General features: G+C 33.8%; 1 protein-coding gene across 1 annotated transcript in view; it reads right to left on the reverse strand.

The window, feature by feature from the left end:
* The window catches only part of Pez (protein tyrosine phosphatase non-receptor pez), a 77,837-nt gene that overhangs the window by 40,319 nt on the left and 14,117 nt on the right, over nt 1-23,401 (reverse strand). Inside the window, exons 5-9 of the mRNA XM_089090111.1 lie at nt 21,255-21,504; nt 15,456-15,712; nt 11,356-11,617; nt 6,956-7,213; nt 1,480-1,707 (exon numbers count right to left, since the gene is read on the reverse strand). Coding sequence (XP_088946237.1) covers nt 1,480-1,707; nt 6,956-7,213; nt 11,356-11,617; nt 15,456-15,712; nt 21,255-21,504 — 1,255 coding nt within the window. The remainder of the gene's footprint in view (nt 1-1,479; nt 1,708-6,955; nt 7,214-11,355; nt 11,618-15,455; nt 15,713-21,254; nt 21,505-23,401) is intronic.

Raw genomic sequence — 23,401 nt, forward strand, 5'->3', positions numbered from 1 at the left:
TATTAAGATGTGAGTTTTATTTATTAGTTTCTTTGTTGTTTGTTTTTTCTCTTATGTGTTGTTTTTGTCTTTTTCTTTAGATGGTTTAACTTAGTTTTGTTTTCCTTTTTTTCCCCGTTGATTAAGGCTCCCTGGCGTGGAGTCGAAATATTCGAATAATTTTTTTAATTATGCCTGTTTTTTCTTTCTTTAATTTGTAGATTCACTACCCAATTTGGGCAAACAGGTTTATTATTAAAGCATTAAGCAAAGCTCCCTTTTAACTAAAAAAAGATGCAACATTCCATGCTGTAAAAAATACTGGCAGTCAATTTAACTTGAAACTAAGGATCAAGTTAATATAAAATAGCCTAAAAACTTATGAAGAAGAAAAGGAGATCTAACCCAATGAGTAGGCACAGGATACTGGTGGGTAATAGTTACAAAGTTTAACTCCAATCTTAAAACTAATAATCATTGTCAAAAAGAGAATGTTTCTGTTACGTGCTCAGATGGGAATATTTGCAAATAAGTTAAAAGGAGGATTGGAGACAATTCTATGCGAATCTATTTTTGGATTCGTCTTTTCTAAGACCTAAAAATTTCGTAAATAGACGCAAAGTCAGTTTTAATGTCTGATTTTATTGGCTTTCAATGTTTTATTTAATATCTGTATAAATAGAATGCAGAATTGCAAAATTACCATCCGAAACACAGAATTACCGTTTAATTTCAGTGAATTTTTTTTCACCCGCGATGCTACATCTCTTTAGGTATTAATAACCTTTGTTTTTAAACTTTATGATGCACTCATATTGTCAAAGGCCAACCAAAGTAGCACAGCAAAATTGATACATCCATAGGAACAAGGGCAGGCATATCGACACGCGATAATAATCAACGAAATCACAGACATCAATACTATAATTTCTTGCAAAAAGAAATTGCAAAATTTCTTGCAAGGAGTTTTTGAGTAGAGAGGGACTAAATTCATCGATTTTTCCGAGAGCAGGCAAGCTACATGAAAAATATAGGAAAATAACCAATAGACAAAAAGAAGTTCCTATTTTGTAATTCTAAAATATAATACACCAAATTCAGCCCCACCCCACCCTCCTTGCAGCTAACAGCGATAATAAATTATGAAAAGAAAGACTGCCTGTTCCATTCTGAGAATTATTACCTTGAATTAGAACAATAAATAAAATTGAAAATTTTAAAATGATCAAAAAAACTGATTGTCATGACCCAAAAAATTGCCTTATGGCAAAAGTTAAAGCCCTCTTGAACTAAAAAGAAAGTTGATCGACCTGTTGGAATCTGATAAATTTGTCTAATGTCCAAAGAATTCCACGCCCTGAATCCTCCCCCTTAACTACGCCACCATTGTCTAACGTCCAAAAGCATCCCACACCCTGAATCCCCTCCTAACTACACCACCAGTCACCCTTTGGCCTAATTCCTCAATCAGACCAAATAAAAGAAAACACAGTAGCTTACAAGACCATCTTTGCTCACGGGTTTGGGCAGAGGAGCTTGCTGCGGCCAAGATAACTCTGGTGGTATTTGCTCTAATGATTCAGCAGGGGCCAAAAACTCAGATTGACTGAGGTGATCTTGAGCCCATTTTGGCATATTGCCTTGCTTTTGATGCAAAATGCCTCTGGTTGGAAGGTTCTGGTAAATCGGTTCTCTTGATTCTTCATGGTCCAAGTGAGGGGGAAGCACCTTTATACAAAAAAAACAACACAAATTAATAAATATATATTTTCTCAGCAATTAAGGTGTATTTTTTATTTTCAAATAAAATTGTTATCAAAACTACGACCAAAACTTCAATTTTAACGAGCAATAAAAACGTGTTAAGCAATAATTTTAAGCAATGTTAAGCAATATAATGATATTCGAACGGCAAGGAATTATGGGAAAATAACCGATCGCATGGCAAATTCGCTCGTCCATGTATTTGGCGAAGCTTTTATTTTGGAAATGTTGATTGCTGCTACTTCCTCAATGCCTTGCTTTTTATCACTATGTCAACTATATTATAATATTATAAAGTGTAAGTACTTCGCACGAAAAAAATCTGCGAAAAACTAATTTGACCAAAGGCCCGACACTTTCCATGAACTAGATCATGGAAATTATGCCCATCTGCCTCTCCCTGCCTCATGGGTCTGAAGCTGCGTTTTCATTTGTTTTTATTGTTTTTATTAACGGACGGCTGGTCTGAGACGAGCGCTCGTGAAAAAAAAAAACATATAAAAAAAAAAATAAATAAACACGCATCCTTCTCGAAGAAAAATGCAAAATTCCACATTTCGGTACAAGGGAGCTTGAAGCCTCTACAAGGGGGCTTTCTGATGTGCCAAATTTGGTGGTGCAGTTTTCATCAAGGTCAAATGCTCTCTTGAGTGTGTTAACATTCTGGATAGTATTCACTTTATCTAGTTTAAGGCTCATGGTTATTCTGGATGTGACGGTACAATTTGCGTCAAGATTACCTTGCTTTTTAATGGGTGTTTCTATAATATTTCTATAATATTTCTATAATCTCAAAAACGACAAATTTTTTTTGTGAAGTTTTTTTGTGAATCTTTAAAAATGTTTGGTTCAAATACCTTTCTTGATAGGCTTGTTAAAACGAAGAGAATATACGGTTGCTTAACTTATAATTGAGGCAATTCATATTCGAACCACTTCTAGAAAATATAATATTCCAAAACGCATCCAAGGGTGCCCCCTCCTCTTTCAAAAGAAACGAAATTGATAAAAAGCGAAGAAATACAAAATTATTACAGGGAAACCGTGAATTTTTTTTTATTAAAACTAGACCATTCCCTCTTATATAAGATCCCTAAACCTCACTTATAGGAAACTAAATAATTTCGTCAATATTTGAATTTATATAGCAAGGGTGTGTAAACGAAAGTTTACAAATAAACAGAAAAAAGTAAAGAAAATCTTCTCTTTTTCAATAGACGAAATGTGATTAAGAAATTTGCAATCTTATTTAGCAATAATTGAAGATACAAATGAACACCGCGACAAGCTGTAAGTGCAGTTTTTTCGTTTTATTTGGATTTAGATCTTCCGTTTCTAAAACTATTATTTCTATGGAACCTTGTACTTTTTAAGTAAGGTACGACTGAAAAATGAATATACTTAAAAAGGGCTTTTCAAAAATGAAGCAATTGCATGTCTAAATTAAAAAAATCAACTGCAAAAAGCTTATTGAAAGCGGGGTTTGTCCAAATTTAACTATGTTCAAATGTACCCTTAAATTGAAGAGAAAAACAAAGTTAAATCCTCATAGAAATAACCGGGTGAGTTTCAAATTAAACCCAAACGTAAAAAAACTGTGGTCTCGTATCCTAAGCGCAGCACAACTATCTACTTCCAGCACAGAATCAATGAAACACGAAGCAACTGTTTTGACAAAACACGCAAACTGTTGAACATTTTTGTGAATTGGTAGTAATGATTGTACTGCGCCAAAAATTTTTTTCCCGTAAAAACTTTGAACTCAAAATAAATGGAAACTCAGGTGACAAGCATTCTTCAAAAAAAAAAAAAAAAAAAAAAAAAAAAAAAAAAAAAAAAAAAACCATCATAAATGCAAAAATGCAAAAAGTCATGTATAAATCCTCCAATTTCATTAAGTGCCTAAATCAAATTCACGAAAACTAATGTTAAAACACAGCAGAACTGATATCAATCGTAATTTTCATTTAGGTATTCGAAATCTTCTGCTAGAAAAGATTGTGACCTGGAACAAATGATTTCGCTGCAAAATGTCAGACTGGATTACTTGTGTCCTTATATTTTTATCTTGTAACTCAACATAAATAAAATGTTGCATATTTCATATTATTTTTTTACCATGTTAAAAGAAACAATCAGGTGGCCACAAAACTACTTAGGTCTTAAAAACGGAATTCGACCTAATTTTTGATTAGCCCAGTTTTATTGTTCATTTGATATAAATTCTTATTTTTAAAAGCACTAGCAACAAAGCTTGTCGCAGAAAAACGTAACATATATTATTTTGCAAAGATCGAAAAAATTTTATCCCCCCCCTCATACACAAAATTTGAAATTCACTTGTTTCCCTCCCAAACCAACTTTCCCTGAAGGCTTCAACTGGATCCCGAGGCTGCGAGACAAAACAGGATAGGTTTGTCGAAAGCACATATAGGATTTGCTACAATTTGAAGGAAACCAACTGTCACCAAAGGTCCCACAAGTCACCAAACTTACAGGCATAACATTTCTCGCTATGATTAACTACATCCTGAGCGAGCATGAAGACAGGTATAAATTTGTGGATGACTTAACTCTCATGTTTGCTTATCTACTTGAAGGTAATACTCCAGTAGCACAATTTGCTAGTGAAATTTTCGATGGGCTAAATTTCCAGTGCAACGAATTTAATCTAACGATTAGTGCTACCAAGTCAAAAAAAATACTCCGGCTGAACCCCCTTAAAAAGAGACGTTACCCCCCCCCCCTGAAGTCCCATTTTCTGTTGTGGCTGAAGTGAAAATACTAAGAGTCATTTTCTCCAAAGACTGTTCTTTTGCCGCACATGTTGACAGTGTAATTAGGAAGGGTAACACTTCCCTTCAAACACTGTCTGCGTCATTTCGGTTACGACGTCAAAAGTCTCCTCCGCGCCTACCTTTGCTATGTACAGCCAGTCTTGGAGTATGCATGTCCTGTGTGGGGCCCTTCTGTAATACATACTGCTCACCTATTACTCAACCTAGAGTCAGTGCAAAAAAGGTCGGTTAGGATAATCCCGGGATTTAGTGATATTCACTACCAAGAAACACTCAGCATAGTTGAAATCCAGTGCCTTGAGCAAAGACTGAGCAATCTCATCATGAGATTTGAAAAAGCATTTCTGCCAAACCCAACCCACCGTGATATTCTCCCCGCAGATGCCGCAATAAACAGAAAAACCAGACAAAACAGAAAACAGACTAAACTAAACAGAAAAACAGACCCACTAAACAGACAAAAACTCAAACTGACACGAATACATGCACGAAAATACCAATATTGCAATTCATTTGTGCCATTTTTTACTTTTATCTTTAACATGTAATGTTTATCTATGTCTATGTTTCTCTATGTTTAACATGTGGTATTGCGCTTTTTTACGTCTATGTTTAGCATGTAATATTTTTGCAACTGTAAATCAGCCATGAGCTACAAAAGTTGTGTAATAAACCGTTCTCTCCCTCACTCTCTATATTAAGAAAAACAAAGTCTCATACGACAGAGATTTGTTTCAAATATTCCATCTTAGCTTTACACTATCTCTTATTTAATAAAATATTCTACGAGTTAGCGATTCATAGGGATGCTGAATTTTTTTTTCTATGCAGCACCACATTTTTATGCACCTTACTGTCACTGCCGTCATTATAGCACACGTAATTATGTGCTGTCAATGCCATTCAATCATTGCTGTATAATCAAGCCTTTCTTCTATGTAGCACTACATTTTTATGCACCATGCTGTCATTATAGCATATGTCATAATATGCTGTTGGCACTGTACTGTCATTGTCATATAATCAAGCTTACTATAAAATATATATTCTATCTTGCTTTTCTCCATTCGAGATTTATTTTATATATTATTTAATGAAGCATTCTATGAGTTGGTGATTCACAGGGACGCTGAATTTCGTCTATGAAGCACCACATTTCTATACACCATGCTGTCATTATAGCACATGTCTTAATATGCTGTAGGCACTATACTGTCATTGTTGTATAATCAAACTTATTATAAAATTTATATTCTCGTTTTCTTTTCTTCCATTCGAGGTTTACTTTATCTATTATTGAAAAAATAATTTTATTAATTGGTGGTTCATAGAGACGCTGAATAACTTCTTCACACATCTTCACCACATTTCTACTTCTTCTTCACCACATTTGTATGCACCATACTACCATTGCTGACATTATAGCATACGTCATTATATGCTGTCGTATGTGAAATTGTTGCATAACACAGCTTAGTATAAAATATATTGATCGTCCAGGTTTGGAATTGAATTGTTTATTCAATCAGGCAAAGTGATTAAATAGACTTGTTTTTAGCATATTAATAGATAAACCACTAATAAATAATTTTTACATCGTTTATGACTCTATAGGTTTTATTGTGACCTGGTATTTTAAGTGCAATAGAATTAGAGAAAACCAAACTTTTTTTAAAGTCAGAAAATGATGAAAGGTGATGAAAGGTTTACACATTAATTGGAACAAATAATAAAAAAGATATAAGACAAGAAGGGTTGTAAATATTAGCTTATAAAAAGCAAAACCAAAAACAAAATGTAACATGGGGAGAAAAAAAAAATCACTGATAGAAAGAAGGAACCCAGGAGAAACAAACATCCACTAAGGTCACCTAAACTAGTTTTGCCTCATTTACCTATTTTCAGAATTTTCCGCAAGCTTTTTTTTTTAATTTGACTGTTTTATTGTAAAAAAAATAACTTCCTTTGAAACCTTTCCAAATGCAAATTTTAAGGTAGATTTAAAAATGTGATAACTTTTTTTCATTTGCAGTTTTTTGGATCAATTTTCTGAAGTTTTGTGCACCAGAAAATAAAAAGAAATTCCAAAAATTCTACACACAAAAAGTAAGGGTGCAAGAAAGAACTTGATTAAAATTTTAGAATCGAAAATAAGAGTTACCAAACGAAATCTTAAACAATTGAAATTTATTTTTTAAGCCAATAAATAAACAAAAAAAAAAAAATATAAAAGGAAAGCAGAAAAAAATGGTCAAAAATGGTCAGCAAAAAAATGGTATATATACATTATATATAATATATGAAATCCGATTTCAGTATTTTTGCTAAATGGTTTGGTAAATAATTTAAAAATACATTTTGGTAATAATAGGCAATAAAAATAATATGGTTAAGTTTTGGTAGATCCAGCTTACCTGTGAAACAGGTACTTCGATGTCTTCTGTTTTAAAAATCTGTGGACTGGAATGAACCACTTCGCTACCGATACTATTAACAAGGTTACTGATATTTTCGTAAGTTCTCTGTGATTCGTGGTGGACTCTATGCTGATACTGAGGCTTGTTGTTCCCAATGCCTGGCAAATGGCCAACCGATGAGCTGGGCATTCTCAAATGATGGTAATGAGATTGACTATTTCCAATGCCGACAAGGTTAGGATACGATGAAGATATCTATAAGAATATAGGGTGTTCAAAGTGATAAGAAAATAAACAAAGAGAAGAAAAAGATCAAACACATCTTTTCTTCTGCTAATATACAAAACCGCATGCTAAAGTATCAAAACAAGATGAGCAAAAAACAAAAAACAAAAAAAAATTGGTCGATTAAGTAATAAAGAGGGGAAAAAAGTTTCTTTCAGTGATATTCGAAACATGAATGAAACAAAGATAAGAATGAAACAAAACAAGGTTGAATGAAACAAAACAAGGTGCATCGCAAAAAAAGCCATGCACCTTGGTTATTCTACTTAATGCATATCCCTTGCATCCTAATACTAATATTACCAAAATTGCTAACAATACTACCAACTAAATGAAGCTATCTACTCGGTCAATTTTTTTTTTACCAGCGGTTAGATGCAGTGGGTGATTTCCCAAGCTACCCACTAAGGTCAATTATCTTCACGACACTAGATGGTGTTGAAAATTTATTTTTCGACATTAGCACCCCTTTTCGCTCCTAATGTTCAGCATACTTTTTATGTGAATTTAATTTTAGTAGGGAGGGAACAGTGCTCATGGTGACAATTAGTAATCTTGGTCACAAATAGCTTTAATTTGAGTATCCTAAAATCTGAATTTGTGTAGAATTGAATCAGTTCCTTCCTTTGGCGGTAGGGATGATGATTTAAGCGGCTGATTCTTCTAAACACTAGTCTTATAATCTATTCCTGTATTCAAAACCTTGAAAATTCTTTCCCTTATCTAATGATATTTTCTGTTGCACTCGTGTTACATTAATCTAAAGAAAGACTTAAAAGGGTAAAACCTTTTCATTTAATGCTGTATTTTTCGGGAATTTATTATACAAAATTCATTCTCCTTCTACCAATCTTAAAGAATTTTTGCTATTATTCCTTAGAAAATTTCCTCTCTAAGCCTTGGAACTTCATAAACTCTTTTTCTAGACATTCCCGCCACCTTCTATAGTACCAAACTTAAATCCCTACTCTTTAATATTCAACTATTTTTGGAACGTCTAACCATAAATTATCATCCTAAAAATTGTCCACGTAAAAATACCAGATTAGTAGACATCTTTCCTCAATGTCAGACAGAGCTTTACTATCGACATCAATAACACTCCCCTATACAGAACAAATGGTCCCACTAGTGCAGGCCAGGGACAAACACCTCATTTTCAAGTCTACTGAAAGTGCTTCAGCCAGCTTAAGACTGGACGGCAAGAAATTCCTTGGATCTCCAGTGGAATCAGTAAATCATGGTCACTACACACTATTGGTAATGCACTTTTACTCCAAGATTCGACATCCTCCACAAAAAAAATCCCAGGTCCTTTGCCCCCATTAATTATATTGTCATGTCCACGACAGAAATCCAACGATTGTGAGGTAATTTATAATAAAATAACATAGTCATGAGGTTAATCAGTCCACCATAACCATCTAAATTCAAAAGAACTGCCTACATCTCAAAATTCAGTGCATTACCATAAAGTCAACTAGGCAATAATTTCCTCAAGGGACATTGTTCCTTAAGGCCATCCGGCAACGCTGTTCGCAACCAAGGTTCTGGTTAAGCGAAGTCTTGAAAGATCCACTTGACACCATTGTAGGGCCACGCAACCACGATTTTTCCTCACAAAGATAGGTACGGGGAAATGGGCTCATGGTGGAGCAAAGATCCACAGCCATCTCAGAATATTGGGGCAGCTCCGATGTTTTATACCCAATTTACCCTTTTCGGGTCATTTTTTTTTAAACAAAAGCATTTCGACCCATTTGTTTAAACCCTTAAAGCATGACTACTGAAAGCATACATATCACTTAAAGCTTAGTAGAATAACCTGAAAAACAGCTTCGTCAATTTGTGATAAAAGTAGACTGGAGTAGATTCAGTCGCAGCAAATCTATCTGCCACGTATTACTGATACTGATCACATATTACTGATCAGTCTACGGATAGAAAAGGATACTAGCAAATGGAATCAGAATAAAGCATGTACGGCTTATTCCCTTTATATTTTAATTGATTAATTTTTCTTCAGGAAGCATCTTACATGAAGAAAAAAAAATAAGACTTTTATTACCATCTCCAATGAAGATAGAATATGTAAGATAATCAGATTTTTGTGGTTTAGCTAAATCATTAGAAATTTTAGCTTATAAACGAAAATAGAACTAATATATCAAATCAATTACATGAAGTTAAAATATACAAACAATAAAAAGACAAAACATATCATTGCTTTCCTCAGCAAATAATCTGTAAATTATATAATAATGACCAGATGACAGTTTCAAAGCATGATAATACTGATATTTAAAAGTTCAAGGCATATAAACATACTCACCAACACGTACCAAAAACCCATATGGAATCTAAACAAAAACTTCGCGCTCGTATTACTAGCCGGAACCAAAGAAAATATGAAAATAAACAGAAATGGATCTTTGAACCTTGAGTTCTTACAAAAAAATCGAGTAAAACGAATTGAAAGCATCTAAAAATACTGGACCTGATGTCCCTCAAGCCCTCTGCTCTTAATGCTACATTTAACATTACACTTTTGAGCACACCACATTTCAAATGTGTTCTTGTTACCACAATACTTCAAGATTGAATACTCGTGGAAGTGTATTTTTTTTAGAATACACGATTGTCAGTAACAAGAGAAAAAAGCGGAAGAGAGAAAAGGGAAGCGTAGAAACAAAGACAGAAAACCAAACAGCGAAAAGCAAAAAATAAACGTAAAGTTAAAATAAACAGTCAAATAGATTCAATACTAAAAATGTAAAAATCCGCCCTTATTAAAAATGTAAAAAAACCCACCCTTGGCCTTATTACATCAAAAGCAAATATTGCGACTGATTAAGAATAAACAATGAGAGGAACTTATCACTAACTTATTTATCTCTAAATTATTTATCTTTAACGTCTTAACCATCATACATGAATAATTCAATTTTCTTTTTTTTTGAAACATACTGGTAAAGCAACACTAACGATAAATAAAAGTTCAAATAGGGATAAAATCCTTTTAATAGACAGTGTTTCACAAACAGTCATAGAAATTCATAAAAAATATCGGATATTTTGGTCACATATGCAGTGACCGTCATAAGTAGTAAAACTAAACTAAAACAAAGTTTTACTACTGATGAAGGTCACTGCATATGTGACCAAAATATCTGGTATTTTGTGTGAATTTCTATCACTGTTTATGAAACACTGTCTACTAAAAGGATTTTATCCCTATTTGAATTTTTATTTATCGTCATGGAAAGGCAGTGTGGTCTCCGAAATTATCTAAGCAACACTAACAATTACTTGCAGGATGTGTTTGTTACATTCCAATAAGCTTTCAGCAAAGCTTCCGCAAAGAGAGGCAACTGCAACAGCCCGCTTAATGTTGGTTTTTATTTTAATATGAAATTGAGCGCTTAGTTGAATAGAGGAGTATTAGTGGAATACAAAAATTCCCTTTCGGCCCGTTTTCCATTTAATTTGTAAAAATTTGTAAACTATATAACAGAAGAGTGTGCTTAAGAACGAAAGACACGACCAAGATTAATTGGATCCTACAACCTCTAGTTATATCAGACCGAGTAAAAAATCACCAAAGGCAAAACTAGAAAACGTAATTCTTGGTTTAGATCTTGTAAATATCATGATAAAACGAATTATAGGACCTCCCTCAAGTCAGATTGGGTACGTACTCTGACGAGACAAAATAGGCCACTTAATGCTAATTCTTTCAAAAGAAATGTCAACATAATTTTTAGAACAAATAATAGGACAAGCGGAATCTCAGGTCTACAAAACGATTTATAACTGAAAACTTTAACAAAGTAAAAAAAGAGACAAAAAAAAAATCATATACTCCACAGCCAGATTAAGAGACAAAAGAGAGACAATGTAAAAAGAGACAAAACAAATCAGATAGTCCAAAGCCAGATTAAGAGACAAAAGAGAGACAATGTAAAAAAGAGACAAAAACAAATCAGATAGTCCAAAGACAGATTAAGAGACAAAAGAGAGACAATGTAAAAAAGAGACAAAAACCAATCAGATAGTCCAAAGCCAGATTAAGAGATAAAAGAGAGACAATGTAAAAAGAGACAAAAACAAACCTGATAGTCAAAAGCCAGATTAGGACTGCTATAGCTATTAATTTTCCCAAAGGGATACGGAGGAGGGGGTTTACCGACAATCTGCTGAAGCCTATTAGGGTCCTTATCAAGATAAATAACTTTATTATCTGCCCCTCGATAATAATTCATATCGTTTCGATTACAGTCAGCTTCTGCAGGCATTGATGTGCTCCGTAGAAAGTGTTCGGCCATGATTGGACCATATTTTTGGACCAGCGCAGTGGCGTAATCAGGTGCTTTCCTAAAAAAAGGGTGTATAAAACTTCAATGTTGGCAAATGCATTAGACTTACATGAATCATTAATTCATTACCTCATGCTGTCCGGATTATCCAGCCGGCAATCCAGCCGAGACTGTTTTGACCCAGATCAATCAAGTAAATAAACACAAAAATGAAAAGAAAATCCATCCAAAGAAAATGTCTCCCACTTTTTATGAAAAAAATCTAATTAAGAATATTGCAATTTTTTTTTGAAATAATAAAAAAAAGAACATACTCCTTAACCATTTATAAGTAAAATACTTGTGTTTTTATGGGCCCTTTTCTATTCTTTTTTTGCTTGACATAAGATGTGAATTGAAAATACGTCTATCTTACATAAATAAGTCTAAATACAAATCTTAAAGTAAATAAGTCTAATATTACAAAATAAGTCTAATCTTACAAGTTTTCAGTAAAGATGGTGACTCACAATGGCAAGGACATGGCAACCACGACACTCTAGCCACAAAAAAATCTATTAGCCGACAAAAACTAACCATAGACTCCTCTATTTTCTCTATAAAGGTAAGTTTAGACACGTATGAAATTTGGCATCTTACCCTTTAAAACCGTAACAGAAAAAATCATGTTGCTTTCAAAATGTAATAATGGAATATGTGAAATCGGAATGCCATCTACAGTAGAATGTAAGGATATAGAATACGTGTGATACTTGAAAAATACACGTACATGACTTCTTCTATGTTCCATTCTAAACAATGGCTAGAATATCTGGTTTACGCGAACTTGAAGTTAGGAAGAAATCACAATCAACAGCTTTTTTTTCACCTGGACCAGAAAAAATAGCAGCAGTGCTTTTTCCAGGCATTGTAACAGTTTTGAGAAACTGGGCATCAAATCTAAAATTCTTTACCATCTTCTTTTTGTTTCTAATAGAATAAATGATTTATGCAAAGTTAACAGCAGGAAGAAAAGCTATCAGCAGTTGTTTTTTCCCACTTTAAACATAAAATATCCATAGTGATGTTTTTCTAAGCCAAACAACAGTTTTTGCAGGCTAGGTGACGATTTGCCATTTTATCATCTTTTGTTTGAATTGAAAATAAAGTATTTTGCAGTAGGCATCAAGACATGGCTAATTGTATAAAAAGCCAAGACAGATAGTCCGAGTAATTGAGAGGGAAATCTGGGATAAGCCCTTTTTAGGATTGTATAAAAATGATGTTATATCATTTGTTGATAGATAAGTCTATCTATCATCCATAAATATGTCATTGCTAGGGCATAACTAAGGTAAGATAGTCACTGAAATAAGGGATAAAAGATTGGATTGATTTTGGGTTGATACGTGACGGACAATGTCCACTGGACTTGTATACAAAAATCTGTGACTGAGTTTGCTTGGACTCACAGGCGGTGAACAACTGAAACCTAAGCCTAATAGGGTTAGCCAATTGTAGTCTAAAGGTGGAATACCTTGCCATAGGATTGAGAGATGACCAACAAGTCCCCTAAGCTTGCAGGCGAAAGGTGAAATATATAGTCTTCCAAGTGTTTGGTTAAATGGCAGGGGTAGACGGCGGGATTAAGTATGACTCTCTTATAGGACAAATAATTGTGTGTTAGCTTTTGTAAGGGCACGTCTGCCTAAAGTCTCAGGCATGTTGACCAACAATTTAAAACTGACATAAGACCATTAGATTGTCTGGAATGAGAGGCAAACAAGGCAAGTCAACCTATGGTCTTTGACAGGTTGACCAAGATTTTAGAATTTGACACAGAACCGTTATTATTTGGAATGACAGGCAAACAAGTGTTTAAAGCCTAATAGTGAGGGCCCAATCTACCTAGAGTGTCAGGCAGCCAAGTGACCCAATTTATATAATTGAGACATCTGCACTAACAAAAACTTAATTCAATATTAGTTGGACCAACAAGTTGCCTAGAATTGCAAGGGGAAATAAGCGTCAAAAACCTAAAAGGTTTACGCAAATTAAAGAACACGAAGGAAAAACTATCACTAGCATTTGTTTTTTCTCACTTTAATCAAAATACAATCCAGTAAATTTCCCGCGTCAAGGTGTATAGGAAAAATAGTGTAAAGGTGTTAGAAGAAAAATGTTTCTCCGACCCTCAGAACTAGTCTATTTCTTGTCTCTGCCCATTCTACACATCATCTTCGTAATTCTATTAACATTCGAATTCCATTCGGTCGCATCAGACCTCAATCTCCTGATTGTTCCTCAGTCTGTCAGGAATACTTTGCCTGGATCGGTTAAAACATGTCACTATTTCATCTCAGGATAATCAATTTTTTGTTTTTTCTTAATGCTCCCGTGATGTAGATGGACAAGTTGTAATTGAGTGTTAAAATCAGTGTAATAATGCAAAATTTACAATCTCATATATAAGTCATTTTAAAAAAGTAAAAATTCAATTATTTATTGTAAAACAAATACAAAACAATTAACTGTTCGTATCAAAACCATTTCGTTTTTGACACATGCGACATGCACACCAATGCATACAACAAAATTTTTGATGAAGCGATGCAGAAAAAGTAATGGCTGAAGAGCATTAGCCATTTCTATCACTAAATTAAGCTGGTATTCAATTTTCAAAACGGACAAAGTAGTCAAAGTGGCCATTAGTTTGTGGCAAGACCACTAATCCAAAACAGCCACTTTGGATTGTTTGTTTGTCTAAAGCCTCTCTTTTGAAGCTGATCAGCTCGATACAGGTAATCACTAACCGGAAACCAATTTTAATTCCGTTTAGTAGCTTAAAATATCTAAAAGATGTCCAATGAATTTCAAGCAGGACATATAAAATGTCAACTAAGGTTCGGCGATCACTAAATCTGATTAAAATTTACTGGAATATTTTGTGAAATTTTCACTTATAACTTTTTGAAAAAAAGTTATAGAGGTTTTTGAAAAAAAAACTAAAGAGCCGTCTCACGTTTGAAATGAGCAGAAATAAAGTTAACTAATACTTACGAAGGCCAGAAATGGCTGTCAAAGCATAAATGAAACCAAAACGACAAGAGATTAAAATTAATAATCATTAAAAAACATAAAAGATTAAATACTAATATAGATGAATAAATAAATCCCCAAAAGGGTAAAAATCAAATTGAATGCTCAAGTCAAACTTAAAATGCATAAATATTACTACCAACAAAATTTTGGTTACTGGCTCCTGGGACTTGCCATTTCGTGCTTGGAGGAAGGGAACATACAAACCAACAAACATTTAAATAAGATTTAATATTCTTAATTTCAAATTTGGATTCATTCTGGTATGTTTTGAAAAGAAACATGAATGTTTGTATTTTGTAGACTTACAAAAAAAAGAAGAAAAAAGGGGGCATTTTAGGACCTCGGTGTGAAAATTACATATGGGATATCAAATTCTGAATTTGCTAAGAATAAAATACGAGACAGGATTTGCAACTGGAAAAAGTAGTTTGTAGACAACACTGCCTTTTAACTAATAATTAAAATTAAACTAACTTTCATCATATTTTTCTCCTTCTCTCTTTTCTCCCGTTGATAGAGGCTTCCAGATGTGAACCCCAAATATTCATACTTTTATCAGAATATTCATAAAAGAAATCTAAACATTCACTGTTATAATTGAAAGTTTTGCCATTATCATATTTTCATTTCATTCTAATAATAAATGTTATTGGATAACACCTTCCTTACTAAGTCGCCTACACAGAGCCTATGGCTTTTTCTTATTTATCAAACTTCCAACTTTGATGCACAACAATTTTGGATAGTATTCATTACTAGTGCGGACAAAAATGCCAAAAAAAGTAAAGAAAACAAATAAAGCAAACAAACAATACCTATAGGCAGGCAGTAAACTTTTAAGATGTTCCACGTCATGCTGTGGACGTGGATGACCTCTTCCTTGAACACTCGAAGCTAGGATAGAAGTTTCATCCATATTTACCCCCGGGTCATGAACAAGCCTTTGAACACCTTGAGCCGACGCAAGAAGTAAAGACTGAGCATCTCTTTGCAACTGCATATGCTTCTCTTCATATGAATGAAGTGGAATTTGATGCTCATTGATAGGCGAACAAACAGAGTGCAAACATGGCTAAATAAAAAAAACAGATAAAAAATTGTCTTACCAAAAATTGTCCAAGAAGGTGGCCTCCTATCCAATTAAACATAGTTTACCTGACTTTACCATGATTTACATTAAACTTGCCTTCCTCCTTGTTTACCCAAGGTAAACGAAGTTAACTTAACAGTTAACTTTGTGTAGATAATTGAGAATTTACTTTTTTATTTATTGCAAAATTAGATTCTTCTGATGTAAATATTGCTTTCAAACTTTTGTTTTTTTTAGTTTCGGTTACTATTGATAAGGGTGGCTCTTTAAAAATTGTTTAGTACCATGGATGGTCAGGATCATGAAAAACGAAAGGTCATGCATTTTTCTTCATTAAAAAAAGTAAATAAACTTTTGTGAATCCTGCAAATGAACACTTCATAATACTAAAATCATGTGCACATTTATTAATGTACATTATAGATATGTAGACTTAATATATATATATATATATATATATATATATATATATATATATATATATATATATATTTACATAAACATAATATTTTACTTTTGCGAAATATCCTACAACTGAACACTTCTTCTTTAAGCTGCAACACCCTTCTTAGCGTAGAAGGCGTATCATGATAAAATTCAACTTTTAGTAATGAATATTTCAATAGAGTCCCCTATCCCACCCGAGCTTACACACAAAGCAGACATTATATTATAGAAATGAATCGCGGTATTCGCTTGTACACGTCGGATATAGAAACATATCAATTTTCAGGAGAATGAAAAAAAAATATATTAATTTTGCATGAATTTTTTTTTCTCATAAATTCGTCAATTTCAACGCTAACTGCAAAAAAATAAACAATTTTTTAAGGTATCACATTGAACTCACATAACTATTTCTTAGATTAAAAAAAAAAAAAAAAAAAAAAAAAAAAAAAAAAAAAAAAAAACAACTTATTCTTTTCAACATCATATTTTCAAATAATCATTGGGATGTTTCCTTTGGTTGGACATAGTTTGGAAAACTTGGCATGGAAGAAACCTAAATATTTATACTCCCTATGCGAGTTTTTGGCTAATTTTTCTTCTGCACTCCTACAGTTCAATGATTCTTTCACATGCCGCAGAACCATTCAAATTAGCCTAAAATAAGGCTCTATGCTAAGTTATTCACATAATTTTGACCGTGATGGAAGTAGACTCTAGCTTTATTTCAAATTTATGTAACATGAGTTTATATTACATTACGCAAACGTCAATAGCAGCAACAAAACGGATGAGCCCTGCTACTACTAACAACTCACCGCAGCACCAAGCTGCCTGAGGCCAACACAGCTACGTACGCTCCTTCTCCATCCAAATATATTCAAAGCCTCCCTCTTTGCACCCTCACATGAAGTTCCCATTTCCCTTAAACGGAGGTAGGCGTAATTTATAAAATTTGAAAATAAAATAACATACGGTTCCTAAAAAGCTTTTCACGCTTCAATCTTCATCTCCAAATCCCATTTTTTTTTTTTTGAAAAGTTTGTTTAAAACAATCGTGATTATTTTAGATGATGATTATGAGGGTTTTATGAGTTTTTACGTTAGCCTAGTGAAAATGGACTTATGTTAGTGTGAGAGTTTACACTTAACGTAGCATAAATTAACCACTTAGCATAGAGAATTAAGTAGGCAGTATATGAAAGCTGCTTCAACGCAAGACGACAATCTTATTATCATCAGATAACTGAAGTTTAAGCCTTATCCATCAACCAAATTATATTTTTAAATTTGCTTTGTATTTTTTAGACAAAAACACGTCAAAGACTTGCGAAAATAGAACAATACACCCATTGTAAAGCAGGTTCAAATTATTCTCTAAAGAAAAGTCCAAGCAGCATCATAATTCTGGCTATGTGAACAGATAGGTTTGAAACTATTGAATTGAAAATATAAGTTATATAAACATGAAATACAAGTAATAAGTTATTTAATAATATAAGTACTATATATATATATATATATATATATATATATATATATATATATATATATATATATATATATATATATATATATATATATATATATATATATATATATATATATAAACTATAAATAAAATACAAATTATATAAATAAGATATGAAAATATAAGTATTTAGTTTAGTGTAAGTTCCAGCCATAAATTTGATGCAAAATAAGTTTTTCATAAATGAAGTTATAAAAGGAAAGAAACAATGGTTTTTAAGTTAGTAAGAAAAATCAATAACAAAATAATGCCAACATCGCTCGCATACGTAAATACCATTCTCACAGTAAATGTGAAATATCTTGTCTTTTGTTTTTTTAATTAGAGGAATGAACCTAAAGGAGGAACAAAATTAGACCTCTAAGAGGTCTAATTTTGACCTCTAAGAGGTCGGGGGTTATGTGGGAGGATCTTTCCATGAAGGAAGTTTTCATGGGGGAAGGGACATTGTTATGAAGGAGACGCCGGATTTCCCAGCATTATTTAAAAAAAAAGATCAGAAATTAAATTTTTAAAAACAAGTTTTTCAGCTGATTGTAAGCAGCAACATCAAAACTTAAAACGAACAGAAAATATTACGTATATAATTGAATTCACCCCCTAGTCATTACCTCGCTCTTTAAGCCAAAGATTTTTTAGTACTTTCATAAGATCTATTTGTTCTAATTAACGGCCTTTGTGATTAAGCGGTCATTTTTAAAGAAATGGAACAAAATTCAAACTCTAGCTTAAAGAGCAAGGCATTGACTAGGGGGCGGACCCCCCTAATCTACGTATTAAAAATGTATAAATATAGAAGTTCATTACGTAACATAATTCGTAAATTACGTATATTTATTACTAATAAAAACGTTCGTAAATAATATTAAACAAGTTTCGAGAAAGCCATTTAACCAAATAAAAGTAAAATTAATATGCATATTTTATTGTAATTATTCATGTACGGTGAGCCAAAATCAAAACCTGCATTAATTCAAAAACGTTCAAAAATTTAATAAAAAAACAAGTTTTTTGAACTGAAAGTAAGAACGACGTTAAAACTTAAAACGAACAGAAATTATTCCGTATATGAAATGGGCTGTCCCCTCCTCAACGCCTCGCTCTTTACGTTAAAGTTTGACTATCTCAAAACTCTATTTTTTAAACAATAAAGAAATAAAGACCTCTATTCACCAGGGTTTTAAAGAGGAGAATCGTAATTATTATTAACATGAAGTGGAAAAACAACCGTTTGACTAAACACATCCCCTCCCAAAAAATTACTTACGCGCCTGATCAAAAATCAGATAAATTTTCCAATAAATTTTAGAAAGATGCAAAGGCCTATAAAAGAAAGAAAATCCTGTCTAAAAAAAAGATATAGCCACTCAAAATAGACAAGGCGTCTAGAAAGTCTCTTTACTATTACAAAGGCAGATGTAGAACTATTTTAACTAAATTTATTTTAACCAGTTTTGGTACAAGTTATTTTTAACCGTATTTACTAGATCTCTAGACGCGCACCTTTAGTTCTATTAAACACATCAAGATGCTTGATTTCGTGCCATGGTCTATAAGGATAGTCTGATCAACGATCGAAACAATGCTACAGAGCCTTTGCTTCAAGTCGATGTTGTCTTCCGTCGTCAGAAATCTTTGTGCGCTCCACATTATTTTTTATATTGATTCGACCCATCCCTCCGCACCCGTTCCTCTGAAAATGTTTGACTAAGAAACTGACGAACATGCAGTCCCAAATTTAGTAGTGCATCTTGCTCTGCCAATTCAATCAGTTGTGATCCCCTACATTCGGTCAGAAGCTTTAGGTTAACACGTGCAATAACTGTTGCCTCATTGAGGGGATATGTACCAATTATTCGAATGCACATGATTCCAAGTGATAAACTCACCTTTGGACTATGAATGTAAAGCTCCCCAGTTACATGGACGTGTTCTGATCCCCCGATTTTCAATTTTTTTTTATCTGATTTCCCTGACATATGAAACCTTGCCTTGTTATCAAAACAAAACTTGCTTGAGGAACGCTTCATTCTTAGAAATACTTTCTAGCTCATTAGTGCAAAGTGTAAATTATTTTTTAAGAGCAAAGAAGCTTCATTAACACCTTGAATTATTTTTTTTTATTTTATAAATATTTATAAATATTTTATTATTATATAAATATTTTAAATAAATTATTGTCTTGCAGTTCCCTAATGTTTTACTAAGCTACCAGGTACTAAATTAGGCCCACTTTCAATTCTAATTTTTTTTTTAACCGTGTTTCAGCAACAATTTGTGAACGTTTTAAATTTTTGGATGACTGAACTGCCTTAGCACTGGGACTAAACCCTCCAACTACCGAGCAGTCTGACTTGAGGAGAATTTTTAATGATTAGAAAGCTGAATTAAGGACAGTTAAAACCGACGGGTCAATGAGACTAAGAGCTCTTCTATGACTTTTTCCTTACTATAAGTTGACAGCTACACCTCCTGTAATTTCGGAGTGTAATTTCCTATGGGGCAGGGGGGCAACTTCCCCTCCCAGACCTCGGTTTACCCCCCCCCCCCCCCTCCTAGCTGAAACTTAGTTTCTTGAAAAATCTTGTCAAAATTAACATAAGCCGGCACAATTCAAGCATCAACAGAAACAGATCAGTTTTTCTTTAGTATATATTTACTTTTATAATACTATAAAATATCTTTATAGTACTTTCATGGTACCAAATGGCTCATTTTTCAGTTTTTACTGTCATTTTCAGTTGGTCTGGGAAAATTGCCTCCAACTTTGCCCCCCCCCCAGAATTTTGACGAAATTATACCACTGCTATAATTCCCTACTATCGATAAAGCAAACAGTGAAAATACTTTTGTACGAATATTGGAGACGCAACTCGTACGTTGACTATCTGACTTAAATAAGGTGCCTCACTTTTACGTTCTTTTTCCAGCCTGAAGAGATTTGGTATCCCAACTAAGGTTTAATATCTGTATACTGTATTTAGGTTAGACCTTCTCTTCAATATGCATGTTCAGCTTCGCATCCGGGGCTGATAAAAGATCAATCAGACAGACTTGAGATGGTAAAAAAAAAAAAAAAAAATGAAAAAAGATAAAAAATCAAAACCAAAAATTTTAAAAATCAAAAATCAATGAAAACAATATCTTGCTACTGTCCAGTTTTTGGGATTCGTGAATATAAAGCAAGCACGTTCATCTGAAAGTAAGTAGTAATTAAGAAACAGTAATTTCATAATACAAAGATAATAGATGTCGAATCTTTGACGTTTTTATATGATTTTTTACTTATACTAAAATATAACACCCAAACAAACTAAAAGGACATAAAAAAAACCATCTATAGTATATTCATTGACTGAGTCCGTCATAACAACAACCAAGCTACAATAAGCATTTTCATCTGAAAATTGGTAAACCTTTTTGCTTATATTGCGATAAGAGATGCCAAATCTCAAGTATTTCAATATCATAATCGACAGGTATTAAAACAGAAACTTTAACACAATAAAAGGGCATGCTAAAATACCCTAGCATACCCTAACATACCCTAGGTCCATGAAGTGAGTCTCCCGTATCAGCAACTAAGCTCAGCTTTGACAAGTCAACATTAAGAGCTCCAGCATCTTCCAGATTTTGCAAATTCTGTTTAAAGAACGTATGTTGTAGAACGCATAAACGCCAAACATAACGAGCTGCATCAGAACACTCAAATGTAAAGGTCACATTTTTCTCTTTTTCCTGACATTCAATACCGAAAGTCCTCTTTTGGTTAACTAAATTGACGATGTCATCCCATCTACAAGGGAAAAATGTCACTTATCGCAATATAAAGAAGCTATAGACATAAGGAATGATTAGTTACTATCATTTTTCTTCCGAGACGGATAGCCATGCATGCATGTTGGTTTGATTGCTTTTTTTTCATTATCGATTTTATTTATTCATTGTTGATAGATAAGGAGAGGGCTCATTCGAACACAATCATAAAGCACTACTACCCTTTTTAAGTAACAATAGGAATCACACCACAGCAATTTGCAGATTTTTGCCATTTTGTGCCGCTGAACAACTGACCCGAAACAGGGGAAAAAGCGACCGGCATGGATAGACCCAAATGTAAAGGTTCTATTTTTCTCTTTTCTTTAAAGCCAAACCCCAAAAGTTCGTTTTTCGTCTACTTCTTCGTTAATGTCATCCAATTTACAAGGAAAAAAAGTTCTGAAGCTACCTACACATTGTATAATTTATTAATTTCATTTTTTTCCGACACGGATGCATTTGTATTTGGTTGCTTTTTGTTCATTATCGATCATACCCACTCATTGTTGACAGATCAGGAGGCGGGTCATTTGCACAGGAACCTAAAAGACTATTACCCTTTTAAAGTAACAAAAGGGATAAAACCACAGTAAATAGTAGATTTCTGCCATTTCGTGCCACTAAACAACGATTTCCATCCAAATATGGAAAAAAAGACTGACATGGATAAACTCAAGAACAGAAGCAGCAAAAAGCTGAACTGAAACACTGGCAGAAGAAGCAGCAAAAAGAGGAGACTCGAGAACTGTTTACAGAAGCACCAATGATATCATAGGGAAGCGTCCGAAAAATAGAGACGGCCCTGTCAGAGATGCATCGGGGGTGCTGATGACAGAACAGAGTACAGTCAATGCACTATGGGCTAATCCTTTCGAAAATTTACTAAACTGACCCGCCCCAAAAGAGCCCCCTGGCATTCCAGAGCTTCTTATCTTCTTCCTGAATATCAGCACGGATATGCCTTATGCCAGTGATATACTAGAAGGAGCAAAGAAACTGAAAAATGGAAAGTGTCCGGGACTGGACCGCATATCTGCAGAGATGATGAAGGCATCAATATCCTCATGTATCTCCCTTTGGTCTTTACTCGGATTGGGACAACGGCCAAAGTACCGTCAGACTGGAAGTGCAGCACACTCATCAAGATATTCAAAAAAGGAGACGCTACCGAGCCGGGTAACAGACGGGGAATAAGTTTACTGTCAATACCTGGGAAGATGCTCTCACACATTATCCTAAAGAGGATCCGAACAAAGCTTGATCATCACCTCCGAGACGAACAGTATGGCTTCTGGCTAAATCGCTCATATGCGGATCTTATATTCACGCTTAGACTTCTTACTGAAGAAAGCAGGGAGTGGCGTTCGAAGATTTATATGATCTTCGTGGGCTTCGAGAAAGCTTTCGACCGTGAAAGCCTATGGAAGATTCTCATCCACTATGGAATCCCTGAAAAAATGGCGACCATTAATACCGCCATGTATAAGGATGGTTAATGTTGTGTCAAGACACCAGAGGACCAAACTCGTTTCTTCCGGATTTTATCAGTGGTAAAACAGGGGTGTGTTCATTACTATTACTTTTTGTAATAATGGTTGATTACATCCTGCGGAACACAGGGACAACAAGTATCAGATTGAGCCCCGAAGTCCAGGTCAATGATACTGACTTCGCAGACAACTTAGCAGTGCTTTAGGCAAGCAAAAAGCAGCTTCAAGAATTACTTGACGAGGTCAAGGTAAAGGCAAACCATCTTGGCCTACGTGTAAATGCTGAGAAAACCAAATGCATGGCAACTAGTCATTCTCCTCTGTCCATTGAATGTGGCGACCAAAATGTTGAACAAGATGTCCAGTTCAAATATCTGGGAAGTA

The sequence above is a fragment of the Artemia sp. Qi Xiang Cuo genome, chromosome 6, assembly GCF_049724085.1.
Source record: "Artemia sp. Qi Xiang Cuo chromosome 6, ASM4972408v1, whole genome shotgun sequence".
Taxonomy (NCBI): Eukaryota; Metazoa; Arthropoda; class Branchiopoda; order Anostraca; family Artemiidae; genus Artemia; species Artemia sp. Qi Xiang Cuo.